The sequence below is a fragment of the Rhinatrema bivittatum genome, chromosome 8 (assembly GCF_901001135.1).
Source record: "Rhinatrema bivittatum chromosome 8, aRhiBiv1.1, whole genome shotgun sequence".
NCBI classification, from domain to species: Eukaryota; Metazoa; Chordata; class Amphibia; order Gymnophiona; family Rhinatrematidae; genus Rhinatrema; species Rhinatrema bivittatum.
Genome location: NC_042622.1, coordinates 266,128,183 through 266,153,998, shown reverse-complemented (window position 1 = coordinate 266,153,998; position 25,816 = coordinate 266,128,183). Strand labels below are relative to the sequence as shown.

The following is a 25,816-nucleotide window of genomic DNA, read 5'->3' as shown; positions in this document are numbered from 1 at the left end:
ATGCCCTGCTTAAAAAGAAGTCCCCTAAAATCATAGCCTTTTGCTAACTTAAGGGATTTTATGTCTTATTGAAAAAGTTTCAGGAGGACTCACAGTACCATAAGGCAGCAACACAAGCTGGAATGAAGTGTACAAAGTTGTTAATACTGTATGAAATTGGTGATAGCAATTTATAGTTCTCTCTAGGTAAAACGGTATTAGTTAAAATCTTATCTATATCTATATATATATATATATATATATATATATATATATATATAGATAGATAGATAGATAGATAGATATATAGATAGATAGATATACCTCAAACTGCTATTGCCTTTAAGACAATAATAAGGCAAGTAAACAACAATTCTCTTCAAGACTCAAGGCAGATTAAAGTGTGCAATATCAGAGCACCATCACCACACTGCCCATCCCATTGAGGGATGGATCTCTTCAATTTAAGCTAGCAAAGGCCTAAACCGGCTTTAAAATTTACTGTTCAACAAAATGGACATTTTCATCTTACCGAATGTGAGACTTCTCTTTTCCTAGCCAAAGCACCTGAAAACAATCTGCTCTTACATTATGGAACAAAAGACAGCAGACATTTATTTTAAGCTGGATGGTTATTTGGCTATCTACTCAAGAAAGTCGTTGGCAAAATGAGTTCTAATTGCCCTAGGTAACTGGATTTTTTTCCACAGTACCTTCCAGCTTGGTAGTCAAAATTATAAAATAATGAAAGCTAATTACCACCTTTTCCACCAAAATGATTAGCAAAAATGTTAAAAAGGAAAAAAAAAAATCAAGACTTATTCAAAGAAAGAATACCAACCCCTAGTCAATCCCACCCCCCCCTTCCAAAATAAATTTATTTTCAGGTGCTGTGTTCAGATTCCTTCTGTCTCTACCATACTATCCTGTCGCTGACACTCCCAACCATTTCTCCTTTGAGTCCCATTCCATCTCCCAAAGTGTATGAAATCTGGGAGTCATAATTGACCCCTCTTCTCTTTCCATGCGCAACCATATAAGAACTGTTACCAACTCCTCCTACTACAAACTACACCTGCTCCCTCACCTTAAGCCCCTTCTTGAACACTCTGACTTCAGGTCAGCCCTTCAATCTTTACTTTTCTCCGGGATAGACTACTGTAACTCCCTACTGATAGCCCTACCTTCCTACGCAACCCGCCCACTACAGATCATACAAACGTCTGCAGCAAGACTCCTTACCAGCGCTCCCATGAGCGATCACATCTCTCCTCTACTCAAAGCTCTACACTGGCTCCCATTCTCCTACCGAGTACAATACAAGCTTGCCATGATCCTAAACTTCTCAATTCACAATCTACACTCCCCACGGTTCTCAACAATAGAAATCCATATCCCCTCCCGCCCACTACAGATCATACAAACCTCTGCAGCAAGACTCCTTACCAGCGCTCCCATGAGCGATCACATCTCTCCTCTACTCAAAGCTCTACACTGGCTCCCATTCTCCTACCGAGTACAATACAAGCTTGCCATGATCCTAAACTTCTCAATTCACAATCTACACTCCCCATGCTTCTCAACAATAGAAATCCATACCCCCTCCCGCCCACTACAGATCATACAAACGTCTGCAGCAAGACTCCTTACCAGCGCTCCCATGAGCGATCACATCTCTCCTCTACTCAAAGCTCTACACTGGCTCCCATTCTCCTACCGAGTACAATACAAGCTTGCCATGATCCTAAACTTCTCAATTTACAATCTACACTCCCCACGCTTCTCAACAATAGAAATCCATACCCCCTCCCGCCCACTACAGATCATACAAACCTCTGCAGCAAGACTCCTTACCAGCGCTCCCATGAGCGATCACATCTCTCCTCTACTCAAAGCTCTACACTGGCTCCCATTCTCCTACCGAGTACAATACAAGCTTGCCATGATCCTAAAACTTCTCAATTCACAATCTACACTCCCCACGCTTCTCAACAATAGAAATCCATGCCCCCTCCCGCCCACTACAGATCATACAAACCTCTGCAGCAAGACTCCTTACCAGCGCTCCCATGAGCGATCACATCTCTCCTCTACTCAAAGCTCTACACTGGCTCCCATTCTCCTACCGAGTACAATACAAGCTTGCCATGATCCTAAACTTCTCAATTCACAATCTACACTCCCCACGCTTCTCAACAATAGAAATCCATGCCCCCTCCCGCCCACTACAGATCATACAAACCTCTGCAGCAAGACTCCTTACCAGCGCTCCCATGAGCGATCACATCTCTCCTCTACTCAAAGCTCTACACTGGCTCCCATTCTCCTACCGAGTACAATACAAGCTTGCCATGATCCTAAACTTCTTAATTCACAATCTACACTCCCCACGGTTCTCAACAATAGAAATCCATGCCCCCTCCCGACCATTCAGATCATCTAACCTAATGCGACGAAATACCCCTCCTCCAAAGCTCACCCACCTTGAGGAAGCCAGAGAACGAGCATTTTTCTCCGTAGGACCACTCCTATGGAGCAGCTTACCTAAGGAAGTAAGATGTCCCCGAGAAAGAACTTTTTTTTTTTTTTAGGGCTTTTATTAAGAGTTTCCTCTTCAAGAAAGCATTCCCAAACCCAAATGACAATGGAATACCCCCAACATGTCCCTCCTCAGATGGCTCAACAGACTACTGCCCCACTTCTGGTGCCTATCTCAAAAATGGACTCCCTAGGAGCCCATTTTTTATTTTCCCCCTTCCCGATGAACTATGTTTTCCTCTCTAAGTAAGAATGATGCATTGTTCTCTCCTTTCATTTGACTTTGTATGTACATATTGTACCCCGCTCTGAACGTAGGAAGGCCAGGCAATAAATGCCTTTAAATAAATAAATAAATGCCCAAATTGTGACAAAACTCCAGCTATTTACAAATACAATAAGAAGCTACTGTCAGGACCATCCATGATCTTTAAAGACAAAACCTCCCATGCACGACTGATTGTACAATACTTTAACAATGAGTAGCACTTTCCAACACATGCAAAAAAAAAACAAAAAACAAAACCCTTCAATTCTAATTCTTTTGTTTCAATCTAAGTAGCCATGCTGTGATTTTCTGTGAAGCAGCCAATTTGGCAAGACAAAATGAGATGAGACACAATTACTCTTACTGGTAATGAGTAGAGTATCATCCTAGTGTTTAGAACAGTGGGCTGAGAACCAGGGAAGCCAAGGTTCAAATCCCACTGACCTTTCTTGTGACCTTGGGCAAGTCACCTAACCTTCCACTGCCTCAAGTACAAACTTACTGTAAACTCTGTGGGGACAGGGATGTAATTCGCTGAGCTTGGGTTTGGAAAGGTGAGTAACACAATCTAAAATCAAAATCTAATGATCCCGCAAACACAATACTTTCTATGTGAACCAATTAGAATATGCTGCATGTCATATGGCACTCACCAGCATGCCCTTTTCCAGGGAAGCTGCTTCAAGAGTTTCAAAAACAGCACACTGGAAATAGTTTGGTATTTTTTTCATTTCTAGATAGCCGATACCGCTTCCCAACGAGTGAACATATGAAGTGCTATCCAGAGTAGGCACCATATTTTAAACCAAACTACGTACAAAAACTATAGTTTTCCACTGGCCCCAAAATTCAGCTAATACAAAAATGCTAATTTAATTTTGTGAAACAAACATTTAAAAAAAAAACAAACCCTCTTTGGAATCACTGTCATGCTGCTTTTAATTTAGATTTATATTCCGCTTTTCACACTTTTTTCAGTGCTTCAAAGTGGATTACATTCAGGTACTGTAGGTATTTCCCTATCCCCAGAGGGCCTTACAATCTAAGTTTTTGTACCTGAGGCAATGGAGGGTAAAGTGACTTGCCCAAGGTCACAAGGAGCAACAGCAGGACTCGAACCCTGGTCTCCTGCTTCATAGCTAGGCTACTCCTCCACTCCCCACTAGGCGGCTACTCCACTCCATCTGAGCAAATATTTCAGCTCCAGTCCACATAAAACTCTATCCATCTGCAGCTATAAACCATGGAAAATCGTATCCTTTACCTCTGGAGGAGAAACCACGAGTAAGGCACAACTTCTACCACTCCAAGCCGCTGCTTGCCCCACTGCAAAGGGGCCCTGGAGTCCTATCCCACCAGACTCTTCAGAATACTGTAAATTAAACCAGCAAGTTTCACCTGGAACTGATGTACTGCAGAAAGTAGTTTGTTGCAGATGGTGTGTCTGTGGTGGGTGATCCAGCATTCTGTGCACCAGATCTTCCAGCATTTTCATCTCCTAGCTGAAAACAATACAGATTTCAAATATTACGTACAGATGAGAAAGAGAGAGAACCGCCTGCTGACGGCTGGAGGTAGAGAAGCATCCCGAAGAGAAGAGCAAGGCCTGCTGCCTTCAGAGTGGGGGAGGGTAAGGAATGAGGAACATTATGCCCAAAATATTATAGGGTTTTTGTACCTCCCCCCCAGATAGAAGATGATCTACCTTACAGTTGTGCTCATAAGTTTACATACCCCTGGGCAGAATTTGAAGATATGTAGAATTTTAAGAAAACATGAGTGATCAGAGAAAACATGTCTCATTTTTAATATGTTTCAAATTAAACTATTATGATCACAGAATAGCACAATCATTAAACAAACTATAGCAATAAGGAAAATAAGAAAATGGTCCTGTTCAAAAGTTTACATTCCCTTGAATATTTGGGCTGATAATATACACTCAAACTGACACACAGGTTGAGATGGCAATGAAGGGTAGGTACCTACACCTGCACCTTGATTGACTAATTAGTGTCTGTATATAAATAGTCAATGAGTTTCTTAGCTCTTGAGAAATTCTTGAGCATTTCATCTAGGGCTGCACTGACTTTCTTGGTTACTGAAGCATGGGGAAAGCAAAAGAACTGTCAAAGCATCTGCGAGCAAAAGTAGTTCAAATTTATAAATAAGGAAAAGGATATAAAAAGATATGCCAATCAGTACTGTTCAAATTATGATCAAGAAGTGGAAAATTATGGAGTTGTTAATACCAAGGTAGACCAAGAAAGATTTCAGGCACAACTGCCAAGAAAATTTGTCTGGCTACAAAGAAACACCCACAAACAACTTCTACTGAAATAAAGGCTTCTCTGAAAAAGTGGTGTGGCTGTTTCAGCATGCACAATAAGGAGATACTTTAACAAAAATGGAGAAATTACTTAACTGATAATTTCATTTTCCTTAGTGTAAACAGATGGACTCAGGACCAATGGGTATAGTGTACTCCTGATAGCAGTTGGAAACGGAGTCAGATTTCAAGCTGACGTCAGCCTACATATACCCGTGCAGGAAGCTTAGCTCTTCAGTATTCTCCTCGAAAAGCAATTGTGGATATATGTGTGTTTTAATAACTTGAATAACCTGGCTAACTTGATTAACTTGATTAACTAAGGCTGGTTCAACTGATTTCCAAATTGGAGACTGCCAGTGAACTCAACCAAAAAAATGCTGACACCCGGCAACTATGGGTATCTTAAACTAGGGGTAATACCTAGCTTACCCGTGCTCGTCTTGCTCTTGGGGATTGTCACCAGAGGTTCCCCTGAATTTGGGGCAGCTGTGGGCAGGATGCTGAGTCCATCTGTCTACACTAAGGAAAACAAAATTATCAGGTTACGTAATTTCTCCATTTCCTAGCGTGTAGCAGATGGACTCAGGACCAATAGGATGTACAAAAGCTACTCCCGAACCGGGTGGGAGGCTACCCGTGGCCCACTTAGTACTGCCGTTGCAAATGATGTGTCCTCCCTGGCCTGGACATCCAGGCAGTAGAACCTGGAGAAAGTATGTATGGAGGACCACGTCGCTGCCCGACAGATTTCGGCGGGTGACAGCATCTTGGTTTCTGCCCAGAACACTGCCTGGGCCCTTGTAGAATGGGTCTTGACTTGTAGAGGTGGAGGCTTCCCTGCCTCTACATAGGCCGCCTTGATTACTTCTTTGATCCAGCGGGCTATGGTTGCCTGCGAGGCCACGTCCCCTTGTTTCCTCCCGCTGTGAAGGACAAATAGGTGGTCTGTCTTTCGTACGGATTCCGATCTTTCCAGGTATCGGACTAGGAGTCTGCCGACGTTTAGGTGGCGAAGACGGCGTGAGTCTTCCAAGCCCTTATGCTCGTCTGGAGATGGTAGGGATATGATTTGGTTTGGTTCGGAAAAAAAGAGGGGACCATGCGTAGTTGTATGGATCCCGGTGTGAACCTGAGGAATGGTTCTCGACAGGATAGGGCTTGAAGCTCGGAGATGCGACGGGCTGAACATACTGCCACTAGGAATGCAGTCTTCAAGGTTAGTAGCAGTAGTGACAGACCGCGAGTAGGTCTGAAGGAAGCTCCCACTAGGAAGTCTAGTACTAGATTGAGATTCCATAGGGGCATCGGCCACTTTAAGGATGTTCGGATTTGTTTGACCCCTCTTAGGAAGAGGGAAACATCTGGATGGGTTGATAGACTGATGCCGTCCACATTGGCTCTGAAGAAGGCCAGCGCAGCCACCTGAACCTTGAGGGAGTTGAGAGACAATCCCTTCTTCAAGCCGTCCTGCAGAAATTCCAGAATCATGGGGATTTTGACCGTCCGCAGAAGGATCTCGCGGTCCTCACACCAGGCTTTGAATAGTCTCCATGTTCTTATGTAAGCTAGAGACGTGGAGAACTTGCATGCTCGGAGCAAGGTGTCAAACACTGCCTTAGAGTATCCACTCTTCTTCAGGCGAATCCTCTCAATGGCCAGAACGTAAGAGAGAATCGAGTTGGGTCTTCGTGGAGAATCGTCCTTGCCGGATAAGGTCCCTGTGTGGAGATAGGTACAGGGGCTTCCCTGCAAGAAGTCTTCGCATGTCTGCGTACCATGGCCTTCTTGGCCAGTCCGGGGCCACTAGAAGTACTAGCCCTCTGTGGTGTTGAATCTTGCGGATGATCCCGCCCAGTAGTGGCCATGGGGGAAAGGCATACAGCAGGACTTCCTGTGGCCAGGTCTGGACGAGGGCATCGATTCCCCGGGATTGCGGTTCTCGTCTGCGGCTGAAGAAATTGGGAACTTGGGCGTTGGACCAGGTTGCCAGGAGATCCATGACTGGGGTTCCCTAGTGGTTTTCTATCAACTGGAAGGCTGTGGTCGACAGTGTCCATTCCCCTGGGTCTAGACTCTATCTACTGAGGTAGTCCGCAATGACGTTGTCTTTTCCCGCGATGTGGGCGGCTGAGATCCCTTGCAGGTTTGCTTCCGCCCACGCCATTAGGGGATCTATTTCCAGGGACACCTGTTGGCTTCTGGTTCCTCCCTAGCGGTTGATGTAGGCAACAGTTGTGGCGCTGTACAACATGACTCAGAGATTCGCCCCGGAGTCTGTGACTGAATTGCAGGCAGGCAAGTCTGACAGCTCGAGCTTCCAGTCTGTTTTTGTTCCATCCAGACTCTTCCTTGTCCCATTGCCCCTGGGCTGTCAGTTCCTGGCTATGGGCTCCCTGCCCTGGCAGGCTCGCATCCGTGGTGAGCAAATCCAGGTCAGTGGGGATAGTCTTACGCCCCTGCTCAGATAGCCTTCCTGTAGCCACCATTGGAGCTGGGTCCGAACCTCTGCCAGTAGCTGGAAGCGAATGGAGTAGTTCTGGGACATCGGGTTCCATCGTGACAGTAGGGAACGTTGTAGTGGGCGCATGTGGGCCCTTGCCCATGGGACGACTTCTAGGGTTGATGTCATAAGACCGAGAACTTGGAGGTAGTCCCATACCTTGGGGCAAGCATAGTTCAACAATTTTCACAATTGATCCATCAGTTTCCTTCTCCTTGTAGGGGGAAGAACAACCCTGTCTTGTTTGGTGTCGAACCGGACTCCCAGGTACTCTAGCAATTGGGAGGGCTGCAGGCAGCTCTTGGCTGTGTTGACGACCCACCCGAGATTCTGCAATAGATTCTTGACTCTGGAGGTCGCCTGGTAACATTCCCCTGGAGATTTTGCCCTGATCAGCCAATCGTCCAGATACGGATGTACAAGGATTCCTTCTTTTCTCAGTGTCGCCGCCACTACCACCATGATTTTGGTGAACGTCTGAGGAGCAGTGGCTAGTCTGAAGGGTAGCACCCGGAACTGGTAATGATGGTCCAGTATCACAAAGCATAGGAAGCACTGGTGGTCGTGGTGGACTGGGATGTGGAGATAGGCTTCGGATAGATCCAGTGAAGTCAGGAATTCTCCCGGTTGTACTGCCCTTACGACTGAGCATAGGGTTTCCATGCGGAAGTGCGGCACCCTCAGGTAGCAATTGACGGTCTTGAGGTCCAGGATGGTCCGGAACGTTCCCTCCTTCTTGGGGACGATAAAATAGATGGAATAGTGACCAGTATTTTGCTGGTGCGTGGGCACAGAGGTTATTGCCTTTAGGCTGAGTAGTTTTGTCAGTGTGGTTTCCACTGCCGTGCTCTTGGAGGGGCAGTGGTATGGTGATCTCACAAATTTGTCTGGAGGGATGCTGTGGAAGTCCAGATAGTATCCCTCTCGGATGATGGTTAAGACCCCCTTGTCCGACGTTATCTCGACCAGTCTGCCCCCTACGGCTTCTTCCTGTGGATGGGTCTGTTGATTCTCATTGTGGGTTGCGGCCAGGGTCTGTACCTGAGCTGGCTCCCCTCTTGTTGTGTCTGTTCTGAAAGGACTGGGCCCTGCCTGTGGGGCGAGGTCCTTGGTATGTGTTTTGTATGGTCTAAAACGCTGGGCTCCTCTGCCCTTGGTTCTTCGGGCAGAGGAGCGATGGGTTCTTTTGTTCCTGTCCTCCGGTATCCGAGGTACTGGGGATTCGCCCCATTTGTTGGCTAACTTCTCCAGTTCACTTCCGGACAGGAGGGATCCTTTAAAAGGCATTCTTGTGAGTTTCGTCTTGGAGGTCGCGTCGGCTGACCAATTTCGGAGCCATAGTTGCCTTCTGGCTGCCACTATGGATGAGACGCCGCTGGCTGAGGTGCGCACCAAGTCTGAGGTCGCATCAGTGAGGAAAGATATCGCCGGTTCTAATGTTTCGGCGGAAGTGGTTGCATCCCTGGAGAAGAGCAAGCAGGCACGTGTCACAACGGCGCAGCAGGAGGTGATCTACAGAGTCATTGCTTCGACATCAAATGACTGTTTAAGGATGGATTCCTGACGTCTGTCCTGAGCATCCTTGAGTGCAGCTCGTCCTTCGACTGGGATGGTAGTGCGCTTTGAGATAGCGCAGACCATGGCGTCCACTTTTGGAAACCCTACGAGTTCTTTGGCCATGGGTTCCAGGGGGTATAGGGCTTCTAGGGCCCTTCCTCCTTTGAAACTGGCCTCCAGGGCATTCCATTCCAGGTCAATCAGTTGTTGTACGGCCTGCCGCACTGGGAAATAGAATGAGGCCTGATGGAGACCGACCAAAACCTTGGCTCAGCTGTGGAACTAGCACCAGGAATGGCCAGCATCTTCAGGCTCAGAGATACGAGATCTGGCAACTCGTCTTTGGAGAAGAACCGTATCATGGTTCGGTATGGCTCCATCCCTGAAGGGATTTCCCCAGAGGTGTCTGTGTCCCGTAGGTGGAGGCTTTTGCCCGGCTGGGGCATGTCTCGGGGGGTCCGAGAGGGGCTTGGAAGGTCTTGCGCTTCTGGTGGAGATTGTGGCTGTGTCGCAGGCGGTACCGATTGTGCCTGGACAAAGTTTTGTAGCCCTTTGAAGAATTCCACCCAGGGCTAAGTCCACGCCCGGAACCGGCTACCAGACCGAGGCTTCCCTCTGAGGGATCTCGGAAATCACCTTAGGAATTCTCAACTGGGGGAGGGACCATTAGGTATCACCATAGGAGAGCGGGGCTCGTCTTGTAGAGGTAAAATTTCTTTCTTCTTTGGTTTGGATTTTCTAACACTGTGCAAGTGTGTGTAGTGTCCCTAACTGCTTAGGAGACTGAGAAATACTGAAGAGCTAAGCTTCCTCCACGGGTATATGTAGGCTGACGCCAGCTTGAAATCTGACTCCATCTCCCAACTGCTATCAGGAGTACACTATACCCATGGTCCTGAGTCCATCTGCTACACGCTAGGAAATGGGATGCATGGTAGAGCTGCCAGAAAAAAGGCCATTGCTGCAAATTCACAAAACAGTCCGCCTTCAAAACACCAAACAGCACCTAAAGCAGCCTCAAAACGCCTGGAACAAAATTAGTTAGCATGGTGAGACTAAAACTGAACTCTATGGTCACCATAATAAATGTTATGAAGAGAAGCATCTCCCTGCCGTGAAGCATGGAGATGGATCTCTGCAGTTTTAGCGGGTGTGAGCTACAGCGGCAAAGGGAATTTAGTCAAAACTGATGGCAGGATGAATACAGCATCTTATAAAATATTGGAGGAGAATTTGCATTCATCAGCCAGGAAGCTGCTCATGGGGCGCACTTGGACTTTCCAACATGACAATTATCTGAAACATAAGGCCAAGTTGATCCTTCAGTGGCTGCAGAAAAAGAAAGTTAAGGTTCCGGAGTGGCCAGTCTCCTCAACCTCGTCATCGAGTCACTTTGTGGAGAATTAAAAAATGCAGATCATGCTAGACAACCAAAGAATTTACAGGATTTGGAGACTTTTTGCCAAAATGAATGGGCAGCTTTACCACATGAGAATATAGAGGGCCTCATTCACAACTATCACAAAAGACTGCAAGTCATCATTGATGCAAGAAGAGAGCAATGCATGATATTAAGATCTAAGGGTATGTAAACTTTTGAACAGGACCATTTTATTATTTTCCTTATTGCTATGGTTTAATGATTGTGCTAGTCTGTGATGCATAATAGTTTAATCTGAAACAAAAATAAGACACATGTTTTGACTGATCACTCATGTTTTCTTAAAATGCTATCCAACACAAAAGAGCACTAAACCACGATCTCAATTATCAAAACAGTATCAAGAAAAGGAACCGGCAATATAAAGTAACTTTTTCACAAAAAAGCTCTTCCATCAAACAGAAAATTCTCAAATAACATGGAATATAAAAAGAGTTTCTATCTTCTTATAGAGGTGCCACATCAGCAAGCCTGACGGCGTGTTCTGAGTCAGAACCGCCCGGACTACTAATCATTTGCGGCCAGATGACAGCTCCTGTTAGCATGTTTAAATGCAAAATTCATGGGCAATTGTTTGCTACAGTATGTCCCAAAGTAGTTTTATAGTATGTCCCGTCTGTATTGATATTTTTGTCTGCCCGACAGCGGCCAGTGTTTCACTGCAAGATTGCAGCTTCTTCAGGGGAATCAAATCTTAATTCTTCATATCAAGGACGCCAAGTCTCACAAAACTCACGGGAAACGGGACAGAGACGAATTTTGTGAGACTTGGCGTCCTTGATATGAAGAATTAAGATTTGATTCCCCTGAAGAAGCTGCAATCTTGCAGTGAAACACCGGCCGCTGTCGGGCGGACAAAAATATCAATACAGAAGGGACATACTATAAAACTACTTTAGGACATACTGTAGCAAACAATTGCCCATGAATTTTGCATTTAAACATGCTAACAGGAGCTGTCATCTGGCCGCAAATGATTAGTAGTCCGGACGGTTCTGACTCAGAACACGCCGTCAGGCTTGCTGATGTGGCACCTCTATAAGAAACTCTTGTTATATTCCATGTTATTTGAGAATTTTCTGTTTTGATGGAAGAGCTTTTTTGTGAAAAAGTTTCTTTATATTGCTGGTTCCTTTTCTTGATACCTTCTTAAAATGCTACACGTCTTACAAATTCTGCCAGGGATATGTAAAGAGCACAACTGTATATGCACAATTGTAAAATAAGTACTTGTGTGCCATTTGTTATGCTATAAATTAATATTGCAGATTAGATTTCTACAGATAAAGCAGAGTTGCTTACCTGTAATAGATGTTCTCAGAGGACAGCAGGATGTGTCCTCACACATGGGTGACATCCGATGGAGCCCAGCCTGGAACTTTGACTTCAAAGATTCTAGAGTTTTTGAACAAGCCCTACTGAGCATGTGCGGCTGTGGTTATCACCCTGACTCCTAGGCAGAGTCCCTCAGTCCAAGATATAGTTAATACATGGAAAAACCAACTCCCAGGAGAGGTGGGTGGGTTTTCTGAGGACTGCCATCCTGCTGTCCTCAGAGAACACCTGTTACAGGTAAGCAATTCATTTTTTGAGGATAAACAGGATGGCAATCCTCACACATGGGTGAATCCCATAGCTAAATGCTGCTCAAAATAGGACAAAGCGGGAAACCCCACAGTGCTGAAAGCACCATTCTTCTCCCATTTGCCTGAGGCAGGGAAAGAGTTGGGTTCTACAAAAGAAAACCATAAAACAGACATAAATACCCCAATGTGTTGCAGAGGCACCTAAGGCAGGGGTGTGATGCAAAGTCTAGGGAGAAGCATACTTTGTCTCACGGGATTATTACAGTCAGAGTTTTGGATCATCGAACCCTGACATGCAAAGTAGATCTAGATCCTCCTGGATACAGGAAAAGACCTCGAAAATCAACCAAGAAAAAAAACGCTTGGATGAAGACCACACAATTTCCTTGGTGTCACAAGACAACCGAAAAACCAACTGGGACCAGAAAGCTCTCCAGAAAGAAACTTTGGGCCACTAGCATCTGAAGGACAGAATGCCTTTGCAGAAGTGCGCCCAATGATTGGCTGATAGGCACAATGGGCAAAAAATCCCCAGCAACACTTGGAAGAAGCATCAGGAAGACCCTGTGAGACTGGAAAATTGGGCATCCAAATGGCATCCAAATGGCAGATGAAATTTAATGTGGATAAGTGCAAGGTGATGCATATAGGGAAAAATAACCCATGCTATAATTACACAATGTTGGGTTCCATATTAGGTGCTACAACCCAAGAAAGAGATCTAGGTGTCATAGTGGATAACACATTGAAATCGTCGGTACAGTGTGCTGCGGCAGTCAAAAAAGCAAACAGAATGTTGGGAATTATTAGAAAGGGAATGGTGAATAAAACGGAAAATGTCATAATGCCTCTGTATCGCTCCATGGTGAGACTGCACCTTGAATACTGTGTACAATTCTGGTCGCCGCATCTCAAAAAAGATATAATTGCGATGGAGAAGGTACAGAGAAGGGCTACCAAAATGATAAGGGGAATGGAACAACTCTCCTATGAGGAAAGACTAAAGAGGTTAGGACTTTTCAGCTTGGAGAAGAGACGACTGAGGGGGGATATGATAGAGGTGTTTAAAATCATGAGAGGTCTAGAACGGGTAACATAGAAACATAGAAACATAGAAACATAGAAATGACGGCAGAAGAAGACCAAATGGCCCATCCAGTCTGCCCAGCAAGCTTCCCTCATTTCTTCTCTCATACTTATCTGTTTCTCTTAGCTCTTGGTTCTAATTCCCTTCCACCCCCACCATTAATGTAGAGAGCGGTGATGGAGCTGCATCCAAGTGAAATATCTAGCTTGAGTAGTTAGAGGTAGTAGGGGTAGTAACCGCCGCAATAAGCAAGCTACACCCATGCTTATTTGTTTTTACCCAGATTATGTTATACAGCCCTTATTGGTTGTTTATCTTCTCCCCTGCCGTTGAAGCAGGGAGCTATGCTGGATATGCATTGAAAGTGAAGTATCAGGCACATTTGGTTTGGGGTAGTAACCGCCGTAACAAGCCAGCTACTCCCCGCTTTGTGAGTGTGAATCCTTTTTTCTTCTCCCCTGCCGTTTAAGCAGAGAGCTCTGCTGGATGTGTGAAGTAACAGTTTTTCTTTTCCCCTGCTGTTGAAGCAGAGAACTATGCTGGATATGCATTGAAGTGAAGTATAAGAATGGAGTGATCAAGCTAGTTGAAAGGCATCAGGAATAGAGGAAGGTGGAGGTAGTAATTTGGATATTTGGTTTGGGGTAGTAACCGCCGTAACAAGCCAGCTACTCCCGTCTTTGTGAGTGCAAATCCTTTTTCCACATTTCCTCTTGCTGTTGAAGCTTAGAGTGATGTTGGAGTCACAGTAACCATGTGTATGTTTATTGAATAAGGGTATTGTCTCCAGGCAGTAGCCATCATTCTGGCGAGTCACCCACTCTTCATTGGTGGCCTCTTGACTTTATGGATCCACAGTGTTTATCCCACGCCCCTTTGAAGTCCTTCACAGTTCTGGTCTTCACCACTTCCTCCGGAAGGGCATAAGGGTAGATGTGAATCGGTTATTTATTTATTTATTTTATTTATTTAACATTTTTTATATACCGCAGTTCTAGTAACAATGTTACTAATCACTTCGGTTTACAAGTAACTTTGGGATGACATAACATATGAGTGTCTTACAGATAACAGGAAGTAAGAACTGGGATTTAGTTAGGATAAATATAACAACATTGAACAGGATAAGATATAACATTTTGAACAATGAATCTAACATAATTAGCGCTTTGATAATCGAGAAGCAGACCTGTGATTAGCCAGCATTATTAGGGGGGGGATGTGGTGGATATGAGTTCTTGATTACTTAGGTAGTTGGACATATGATGAGAAGATCCTGTAATGATGGTGATATTATAGTTCCAATCATACGAAGGCTTGGGAGAAAAGCCAGGTCTTGAGTCTTTTTTTGAAGTTTATTGGGCATTGTTCGAGCCTAAGGGTCGCAGGGAGAGAGTTCCATAGGTTAGGGCCTGCTGAGGAGAATGCTCTTTTGTTTGAAGATGTCTTTAATGGAGGTGTTTTTAGAGAGCCTTTTTGTGCAGATCTTCGTGGACGAGAGGATGAATGTAGCTGTAATGGGATTATGAGATCTAGGTGTGATGTTTTGTAGATGGCTTTGTGGATGGTCGAGAGGGACTTGTAGAGGATTCTTTGTTTTATAGGGAGCCAATGGAGATTCTTTAAGATTGGAGTAATGTGGTCCCTTTTTTTTGTTTTGGTTAGAATCCTGGCAGTGGCATTTTGCAGCATTTGTAGAGGTTTAAGGGAAGTAGCTGGGAGACCGAGTAAAAGAGTTGCAGTAGTCCATTTTTGAGAATATAATTGCTTGCAACACTGATCTGAAGTCATGGGGGTGGAGTAAAGGTCTGAGACGTTTTAAGACTTGGATTTTGTAGAAACAGTCTTTCACGGTGTTGTTAATAAAGCTTTTGAAGTTCAGTTGGTTGTCCATGATAACTCCTAGGTTTTTTACCATGGGCGATAGAGTAGGTGTTGCCACGGGATGTGTGTTGGAGAGCCGGCAGTTGCCATCTTGTGTGACGAGGAGGAATTCAGTTTTGTTGGCATTGAGTATTAGGCAGAGTTCCGCAAGAAGATTGGATATGGAGGTGAAGCATGAATTCCAATATTGGAGGGTTTCTTGCAATGATTTGGTTATTGGTATGAGGATTTGTATATCATCCGCATACAGGTAGTGCGTTAGATTCAGTTTGGATAGTAGGTTACAGAGGGGGAGCAGGTAAATGTTGAATAAAGTCGGGGATAAGGAGGATCCTTGAGGTACTCCTAGGGTTGAATCGATAGGTTTGGACTCATTGTAGTTGATTTACTCTTTCGGATAGTAGAAAGACTAGGGGGCACTCCATGAAGTTAGCATGGGGCACATTTATTTATTTATTTAAGAACTTTTATATACCGGCATTAGTGGGGACATCACACCGGTTCACATAGTAACGAAAGGTCGGAAATTACATCATAACAGGAGAAAGTAACTTGGGGGGGGGGGGGGAACATTAGTGTAGCAAGGTAAGATAGCGAACAAACTGATAAAAAACATTAGATAGCAAGTTTTACAAAAATTTACAGTATTGGTGACCTTGTATACATCTGTAGACTCATAGGAAGGACACGTGACATCGTGGACTGGGTAAGGGTTCATGGGATAAGTGGATGGCTAGGAACAATAGATAACCTGGACTATTCTGGGTAGGCTCGTTTGAACAGCCAAGTTTTCAATTTCTTTTTAAACTTGATAAGGCAAGGTTCAAGGCGCAGAGTAAGGGGCATGGAATTCCAGAGGGAAGGGCCAGCAATAGAGAGGGCACGGACGCGGGCGAAGGAAAGACAGGCTGTCTTTAGAGGGGGTACATGTAGAGTGCAACTATTGGTAGATCTGGATGGGCGGGAGGAGTGGTGGGGGGTGAATGGGATATCTAGCCAGTTGGAGTTGTGTGTGTGAATGGATTTGTGTACAATGGTGAGGGCTTTATAGTGGATGCGGGAGAGGACGGGAAGCCAATGGAGGTTTTTGAGAATCGGAGTGATGTGTTCGAATTTGTGTGTGTTTGAGATGATTCTTGCTGTTGCATTTTGCAACATTTGCAGGGGTTTTTATTGTGGAGTAGGGGAGGCCTAGGAGGAGGGCGTTGCAGCAGTCCAGTTTGGTGGCGATGGTAGCCTGGATCACTGTACGAAGATCTTGGGGGTAAAGTAAGGGTTTCAGTTTTTTTAGGACGTTAAGTTTAACAAAACCTTCTTTAAGTATGGCATTGATATATTTCTTCATGTTTAAGCGTTGATCTAGGAGGACGCCAAGATCCTCGCATGTGAGACCCTACTAATCGGAGAAAGTTCTTTTTTACTCAACGCACAATTAGACTCTGGAATTTGTTGCCGGAGGATGGGGTTAGTGCAGTTAATATAGCTGTGTTTAAAAAAGGATTGGATAAGTTCTTGGAGGAGAAGTCCATTACCTGCTATTAAGTTCACTTAGAGAATAGCCACTGCCATTAGCAATGGTTACATGGAATAGACTTAGTTTTTGGGTACTTGCCAGGTTCTTATGGCCTGGATTGGCCACTGTTGGAAACAGGATGCTGGGCTTGATGGACCCTTGGTCTGACCCAGTATGGCATTTTCTTATGTTCTTATGTGGCTGACCTTATCTGCCAAAGTATTATAATGATCTGACCACCAGGACAGATGTCAAGAATATCAGGGGATGAAAGGCAATCCATGAAAGGAGATTGCTAGCCCAAAAAATTCCAAATAGGATGTTAAGCTGGGTCTGAATTTCACCCACACTCACCCTTGTCAAGGGTCAGGTAAGCAGGAAGGCACTTTGGTCAACTGAGTGAAATATGAAAAGCTAAATGCAGTACTGGCTAGAACTTGCCAAAAAACAGGGAAAAGATGGTGTACAGATTCTTGCAGGTATATACTAAGATATATCACAAATCTTTTAGCTTTTCTCCACTACCACCCCCCCCCCCCCCCGGACATTCCGAAGTGGGAAGTCTCAAAGAACACAATGAGGCAGACCCCGGGACTGTAGGGATTAAAAAAAGCCACTAAGCTGTATTAATCAACCCCAACCAAACAACTCCCTGCTAATTAGAGTGTCCCTCCCCCGCCCCAAGGTAGACTTCTCAGCCTAAACTGAGGGCGAAGAAATCCATCAAGAGATAGAAAGCAGGGATGCTGCTAGTGCAAACCCCTATAGAAACTGGATTCCTTTACCAACCTGGCAACCTAAAGTGTACCAGGATAGGGGCGGTTTGATCTCGGAACAGAGTGTCCAACAACCTGGCCTAGGTATCAATACCGAAGGCTATGATTACATATATTTTCCCCAAATAATCATGCAGTCCAGTAAGTGGAACAATTGCATGAACCAAGAGCTCCCTGTCTGCAGAGTTATCCCCTAAAAGGGGGAAGTATACTATGGCTCACAAACACCGCAACAAAAGTGTAGCACCTCTGTTGCGTTTTCTCTCTCATCCGCTAACTCATGCAGCCATGAATATGCCGAGAGGTTGAAAGGCATACCTGCCAACTGGGATGCAAATGAACCAGATCCCTCCTCATTGAGGTAGGGTCTCACATGCGAGAATTACCGGCAAGAGCGGTGATCTGAAGAAACAGCACATTGTGCTCAGCAGGTATCAAAAAGGTGACTCCTGCACAGGAGAAACCTCTCATCTTTGCTGGGGACCTAGCCAGAAGGGGAGACCAAATCCAGAATAAATCCCTTGCGAAACAGACCTGCACCTTCGGATGACCTAGGAAAGAGTGCTAACACCTAGCTTGCTCTTGGATCCCGCCTGTGGAACAGAGCGCAATCCCCAGTCAGAGGTAATGAAATCCTTTTTTTGCGAAATGGAGAAAAAGGGCCCCCATTGTAGGGGTGTACAACCTGGCGTCCAAAAGGGGAACTCATAAGGATTACCTATAGAAACCCAGTCTTACCTCCTTCCCGAATGGACAGGAAAGCAACGGGAATCGGGCCTCATGATACCAAAAACCTTTCTACTCTCCAGGGCAGAGTGAGTTATTGTAGATTGCTGAGGTTCATAAGCGACCAAGTCAGTCGCAGGTGGCCACCTGGGCATATGGAGTAGACCACCACAGTAATCAACAGACCAACAAAAACAGTCTGACTGCCACTGCTGTCCCTGCCAGTGCCTGCAGGTCCTGGCCCGCAAGGTGGGGCACAGATTCAAAAGAATCAAGGCTCCCATTTGGCAACAGACCTGCCAGGGACAGAAACCCAGGGGCTTCCTCCCTAAGGGGATTTAACATAAGCTAACATGGGAGTGGTCAAAAGACATACCTCTTCTGTTGGAGGGAAAGGCACCCAATCCTTCTGGCAATCACGCTACTAGTGGTTCGACCAGGAATGCAGTGTTAGGTCAGTCTTGTGGCAGCAGCATACAACCTGATGTGCTTGCCATGAAGGAAACAAACACACACACCCACACTAGAGGGCAATTGGAGGAATAGTACCCTCCGATTTTAAAAGCTCGATGACCAGTACTCATTCAGCGATACCTCGCCTTGCAGATGGCAGGGCACATACTCACCTCCTTGCCATGCTTGTGGGTAGAATCTCACGGCACAGCAGAGGCCGAGCACCACCTGTTAAGAGTTGGCGGTTGAGCACTGCCAAAAAGCAATACAAGAGTGTGTGATGGTGTCCTCCTTGTTAGTGTCCCATTGCACCACAAGATGCAAAGCAAACAAGGAAACTGATATCTTGACACAGTGATGGCTGTCCTGTCATTACTGGCACGGCAACGTACAGCATCCGCTGTATCAGGTGTTATTTAATGTGTGCTGGTTTTAAATATTTTATTGGTGTTTGGGATAATTAAAAAAAAAAAAAAATAAGGGGAGGAAATGACATCAGGAGAGATGGCTTCCTAAGACAAAGGCTCCCGTCCCAAATCTAACATAATCCCTGCACATCGCTTTCTGAGCGCTTTACTTGCTGTCTGCTTGTGAGTTCCATTGTCAGCAGGAGTGGAGATGGCATTGCAAAATGGTGCAGGACCATGACACACCAAACAATTAGGGAATAAGCTAGTATAATATATTAACCACCAAAAATTAACTAGCTAATATTGTGGCATCTGAATGGAACTTGTAATCTCAAAGTTATTATCTTTTATTGTCAAAACTAAAAAAACAATTTTTATTCAAACCTTAAGAAACTTATTTTTAATATTGTATTATGTATTTTATTTAAGGATAGATTAGACCTCAGCACCGGCAAGATAATTCTGTCAATGAGCAGAAAATTTTTTTAGCCGTGTTAGTACAATCACTGGTCAAAATCTAATCCTGTATTTTCTACTTTTTATAAAATGAAATTTAATGCAGAATGCAGTCTCATTATAATTCAATTTTTATAAATTACAGGACCGTTCAAATTCCTATTTTCAAACTAATGGCCAAATTTTTGATTACTGATGTAGCCCTGAATCCTTTTAACTAGACTACACCAATTCAATTATTTAACTGGGACCCCCAAGATTATTTGAATTCATTAGCATAATCGCTTGATGTTCTTGAGATGTTAAGCTGTTTTAGATGAAAAATTATCTTTCAAGTCAAGTCAAAATTATTGCAATTGAAAAATCGCAATAGAGATTGAATTTTATGCGATTGCAGCAGTTTCAATTTCATTAATAGCAGGCGGTTTCGCCATAAGTTGCAGTGGTTCCGGTAGCCACAGTCAAAAACTGAAGTGGCTTCGTTTAGTCAAATATAATTTTCGGATTACAAATATACAAAAAATTATGGTCACTCGCCTTTAAAGGTTTTTTTTGGAAACTCAGTTGGCGTGTTCATGTCACTAAATTAATTACAGAGGTCCTGGTGGCCACATTCAAAAACTTCAGTGGTGTTGTCCAATTAAAAAACTTGGGATTAAAGACTTATGATCACCAGTACCGAAAGGATTTCATCGCAGCAATTTCAATTATACTAAATATTAGGTGATTCACGCCAGTAAATTAAAGGATCTTGAAATTGAGTTTCATATGAGCATAGTAACCTCAAGAACTTAAAAATAAGTTTCTTAAGGTTTGAATAAAAATTTTTTTAGTTTTGATAATAAAAGATAATAACTTTGAGATTACAAGTTCCATTCAGATGCCACAATATTAGCTAGTTAAGTTTTGCTGGACCATGACACACCAGAGGTAGGCCACGATAGCGGCGATCCAGTAAGTGAAGTGCACCGACACAGGTGGAATTCCAAGCTTGGTTCCATGATCTCCAGGGTGATATGACAAGTTTTAAAAAAGAAATTTGTGAGTTGGTTGCAGACATACGTGGTGACATTGTGGACCTGGGTCATCGGGTTGAAGAATTGGAATCCTGGCTAGATGAGCAGGCCTCCGATATAACATATTGGCGGGAGGCACAGAATGAACTGTTGCAGGCCAATGAGAAGCTTTCGGTCCGTATAGAGGACATCAAAAATAGGACACGCAGGGCAAATCTAAGATTTAGGGGTGTGCCAGAAGAGGCAGAGTTTGGTGATTGTTTTCAGGTGATCTCCAGTATATGCATAGCAGTTTTGGGGCTGGTCAAGGAAATGGCAGAGATGCCTGTGATTAAATTGGAAAGAGTGCACAGATTGCTGGGAATGGTGCACAATAACCAGGCAAGAGACATTGCTTGTTTTCATAGTGGGGCCATAAGATTGAGATTTACCAGGACTTTGCCATCTCCACCATCTGTAAAAGAAGGGAATTCCAAGATACAGTAGCTTAACTTCACAACAAGAACATAAAATACAGGTGGTTATTCCTTTTTGGCTTGAGCTTTACAATTAGTAGAGTGACCTCATGTGAAGACCGTCCAGGAGGCCACTGAAATACTGAGAGCAGCGGGCATGGTCATTCAACAACCAGACACCTCTGTAAGGGCGTCAAAAGGTGACAAGCTGCGCGACGAAAACCCAGGACGGCAACGAGTGGGCAAAGGTGGCAAAAGGCTAAGGCGCCAATTGGGCAGGTCAACTTTGTCCAAGGAAACTCCGAGCTGAGTATCCTAGGCAGTTACAGAACACATGTTACATTTTTGACTGTTTAGTGTGCTCTTGACTGACTGCATGCTCAGTGCATGAAGTTTTTTCTATTAGGTCTCCAGGGAAAAGGATATATCTTTGGGGTACCAGAAGGTTTGGGAGGAGAGGTAGGAGTGGTGATCTGGCAGGATGGTTTCATTCCTCTTCTTAGTGGGGGTCCACAGGGAAGGACAGTAGACATGGTATTGTTGTGGGGGGGGGGGGGGGGGGGGGGGGGGAGGAAGTGGCACATGGGGGAGGCTAAGAAAGCAGAGGGTGGTTGGTGAGGTCCTGAAGATTAATGAAGTATGAGTGAATTTCTATTGCTGTATGGGTGGGGGATATCATTTAGCATGAATAGTGGTGATATAGAGATGGACGATGGAGGTGGTATTGCTCCATGACGGGGGAGTTGAAAATTGTAACTAATAATGTGAAGGGGCTGAACTCCTCAGTTGAGATTATTTTTCCACGAAATGTCTGGGCTTAAGGCAAATGTAATCTTTTGTCAGGAAACACATTTATCCAAGCATAAAGAGCAGTTGCTAAGGGAGAAGGCATTCCCACAATATATTTCTTCAGCATCTATACGAAGAAAATGTTGTGGGGTGGGTTTATTATTCTCCTGGTTGCTAGTGGTAGATGTATGGGTTGTTTTGAGGGATATGGAGGGCATATATGTTCTTGTTAAGGCCATGATCGATAATGTTCTGTACACAATGCTTAATTTATATGCTCCCAATATAGAATAAGGTTCTCTCTCGAACAACATTTCTTCACTTGTAGAGGCATGGGTCGAGGGGCACACCTTATTGTAAGAGGAGACTAATATTACTAGGTATCGCTATCTCGATAATACAGGCCTGGGGCTTGGGGTGAAAAACTTAGGCAAGTTCTTAACAATTTGCTTAAGAACCGTGGATAGGTAGATATTTGGAGATTAAAAAAAAATCTCACATCTCAGAAATATACTTATTTCTCTCAAACACATGTCCTATTTGCGATTGGACTTTTTCTTAAAAGACAGATCTCTGGTGGGCCAAGCAGGGAAAGCTGACCTAGGCAATATTACTTGATTGAACCACGTTCCAGTATGGTTATTCTTGAACACAATGTGTAGGGATGAAGGACACAATATAGGGAGGTTGAATGATAGGCTCTTAGATGACAAAATATTTAATGATTCCCTTTTGGATAATATGCAAAAATATCTTCCCAGGGACTATATGGGAATGTCTGAAGGCGGTGAGGAGCAAGCTGATCTCATGTGCTACATTTTTTAAAAAAAGCTAGGAAGGAGAAAAGATTGCAACTTATGCAGCTTATCGTTAAATTAGAGTTGAGCCATAAGAGATCCCTGGATGTGTAGAAGGTTGGGAAATTAGAGGAGGCTAAACGGGAACTGGGAGAATTGAACACTGCAAAAATAGCATTCCAATTAGATCTACTCAAACAGAGGCATTTTGAGGTCGATAATAAGGCAGGGCGAAGGTGAAGGCTACCCAAAACACATCACCAAAATAAAAGATGCTGTGGGGAAATGTTTATACAATGCAGGTGATATTAGTAAAAGGTTTATACATTTCTATGAGGAACTCTATGACTGATAAGAATATAGTGATATAGGATATTGAAAATTACCTAGAGAGTGCAGAGCTACAGGTGGTTCTTGAGCTCAGAGAGATTCTCAATAAGGACATTTTGAACAGTGAAGTATACCAGATCATTAAGGACTTAAAAGTAGGTAAATCACTGGGGCTGGATGGTTTTATTGCCAGATTTTGTAAAATGTTCCACCATGTCCTGATACAGCCTATGGTTAATATGTTCAACTTGTAGCGGAGGGGGTGTCATTTCATCCAGTGCCAACTTGGCAGGAATAACCATTCTAGCGAAGGGAAGTAGAAATCATACTCTTTGAGGCTCATACAGACCCATTTCCTTGATCAACACAGACCTGAAAATAATGGCTAAGGTTCTAGCGATTAGGCTGGGAGTGGTGGCTCCTCTGCTTATCCATATTGACCAGTCTGGGTTTGTGCCGGGGAGACTGGGTTTGGATGTTAGGCAGGTCATGGAATTAATTTGGAGAAAGCAGCAAAGGAACACCAGCTGTGTTAACTGATGACACAGAGAAGGCTTTTTAACAGGGTTCACTGGCCATTTTCTCTTTAAAGTGTTAGGGAAAATGCAGTTGGGGAAGGATTTTTATAGGTTACGTCCAGAATTTATATGATAAACCACAAGCATGCATAAAGCATGCATAAAGGTGAATAGTGGCTATTCAGCCTCATTTGGGGTGAAGAGAGGCACATGGCAGGGCTGCCCATTGTCCCCACTATTATTTGCTTTATCTTTGGAATCTTTTGTGGAAAGGGTAAGACAATACCAAAATTCAAGGCATAAAAGTAGGGGAGACTGATTATAAGATATATTCTTATAGTAGCATGGGACAGACTTAGGTTTTGGATACTTGCCACGTACTTATGGCCTGGATTGGCCACTGTTGGAAACAGGAGGCTGGGCTTGATGGACCCTTGGTCTGTCCCAGTATGGCAAATTCTTATGTTCTTATTGTTTGCTGATTATTTATTATTCACAGTTTCTGAGCTAGACGTGTCCTTTGAGGCTTTGTTGGGGGAAATGAGAACATTTGGGAGGATTTCAGGGTTTAAGGTCAATGAGGATAAGTCAGATTTTGAACATCTTTGTACCTGAGAGATGATTTGCAGAGCATGCTAGTAGGCTTCTATTTAAAACAGTTAAGAAAATGGTGAAATACCTGGGGGTTAAAATTGGCCTGAGAGCAGAGGAGTTGTTTGAGTTCAATTATGAACCATTGATACAGGAAGTTCAAAGGGATTTGGATAGATGGGATAGAATGGACTTTTCATGGCTGGGTAGGGTTGCTATTAAGATGAACGTTTTGTCCCATTTTTATTTTTTCTAGACACTCCCTGTAAGAGTTCTGGATAGGTTTGGGCCAGGGATGGAGATAAAGGAAATAGCGAGATGGAAGGAGAGGGGGAAAACCAGACAACACACATACAATAGACCTAATACCATATGGGTTCCAAGGGTGTTTTTGCAGGGATTTCTGGTTGGCATCTCAGCAGTGCATGTAAATATAATGTAAGCGATATTTTTACCTCAGAATACTGCACCTTTATATTTTTATGTAAAATGTTATTATAAATGCATAACGTCTAACTGTGTGTGGAGTGGGCCAGGGGCAGAGAGGTTGAGGGAAGGAGGGGCATTGTGCAAGGCTATAAGGTTTGATTAGAGCACTTAATCCCTTGCACCATCCATGGGTTCTGAGGGGAGGGAGAGGTGTGTGTGTATTTTTAAAGTTTGTGTCACTGGAAGGAGCTGGGATTTCTTTTGGTGGACCCAGGACAAACAATGAATGAAGAAGGTGGGTGAGGGGGCAGCACAGTAATTGTTCACAGAGGACAGCAAAAAAGCTAGCAGTGACCCTGCCTCTCTCACAAGGAAACTGCACTGCCAGCACTGGCAAGCAGGAGGGGAGGTTACATAGTCCAGGGCTCCTGTCTGTGGTGACTAGGTCCTCAGAATTTGGGAAGATGAGCTCTCCCTCCTCACAGGAACAGTGCGGTCCTCGATCCCTTCACTCTCCGTATTTCCATCGATGCCAATCGATTGGTGAAATTACATGGAACTCCTGCCCAGTTAGAACTCAAATGAGTCCCAAGGCTCAGTGGCCTACATGAATCACCCACAGACAGCACTCCGTCAGTCCGGTCAGCACCAGACAAAGGCACAAAAACAGACAGAGGAAGGAGAGGACACCAACGAAACTGCAGATGCAGTATTTATTTATTAAGGAATAAAAGTAGACTCTGCCAGGCTGCACAGCCACTAAAGCCTGCCATGTGGCTGGCAGAAAGTTGAAAAGAAGAGAAAATAAAAACTAAAAACTATTGTAAGGAAAAGAAAAAGGAAAACAGCTGCAGCCAAAGAAAAAAAATCACAATAAAAAAATGAGGAGATAGTTAAAGCTGAATACTGTGATCACATGGTTCCCAGAATCATACAGCTCCACAGAGGGGGGGGAGACTGAGGGACTCTGCCTAGGGTGCAGGGTGGTAATTACAGCTGCACATGCGAGCTCTAGAATCTTTGAGATCAAAGTTCCAGGCGGGGGCTCCATCCGATGTTGTCAGCCATGTGTGAGGATTGCCATTGTCCTCTGAGTATTATTTTGGCTGCCTCCTCTTCTTGGATCTGTTCTTTCATAAAAGGACAGCACAAGCAGAGAGATCAGTGTTATAAGAAATTGTTTTTGCTTTTGCAAGACATGCATTTTGTGCTAGTTTCTGTAATTCTTTAAGCCTTTAGCACCATCTAAATCTGCATTCATAATAAATGAGAAATCATTTCAAGTAGGTTCTGGAGAAAATAGTCTATTGACCTCTATTTCTATGCAAGGGAATGAAAACTAAAAAATAAATAGTAGCAGTCAAATTGACTTCATGAGTTGACAA

General features: G+C 44.1%; 1 protein-coding gene across 3 annotated transcripts in view; it reads right to left on the bottom strand.

Annotated features, from left to right (window-relative positions):
* Positions 1–25,816, bottom strand: part of RANBP3 (RAN binding protein 3) — a 399,749-nt gene that overhangs the window by 192,716 nt on the left and 181,217 nt on the right. For all 3 annotated transcript variants that reach the window (XM_029614911.1, XM_029614912.1, XM_029614913.1), the window contains one exon: positions 4,184–4,287. In XM_029614911.1, the coding sequence (XP_029470771.1) occupies positions 4,184–4,287 (104 nt within the window). The remainder of the gene's footprint in view (positions 1–4,183; positions 4,288–25,816) is intronic.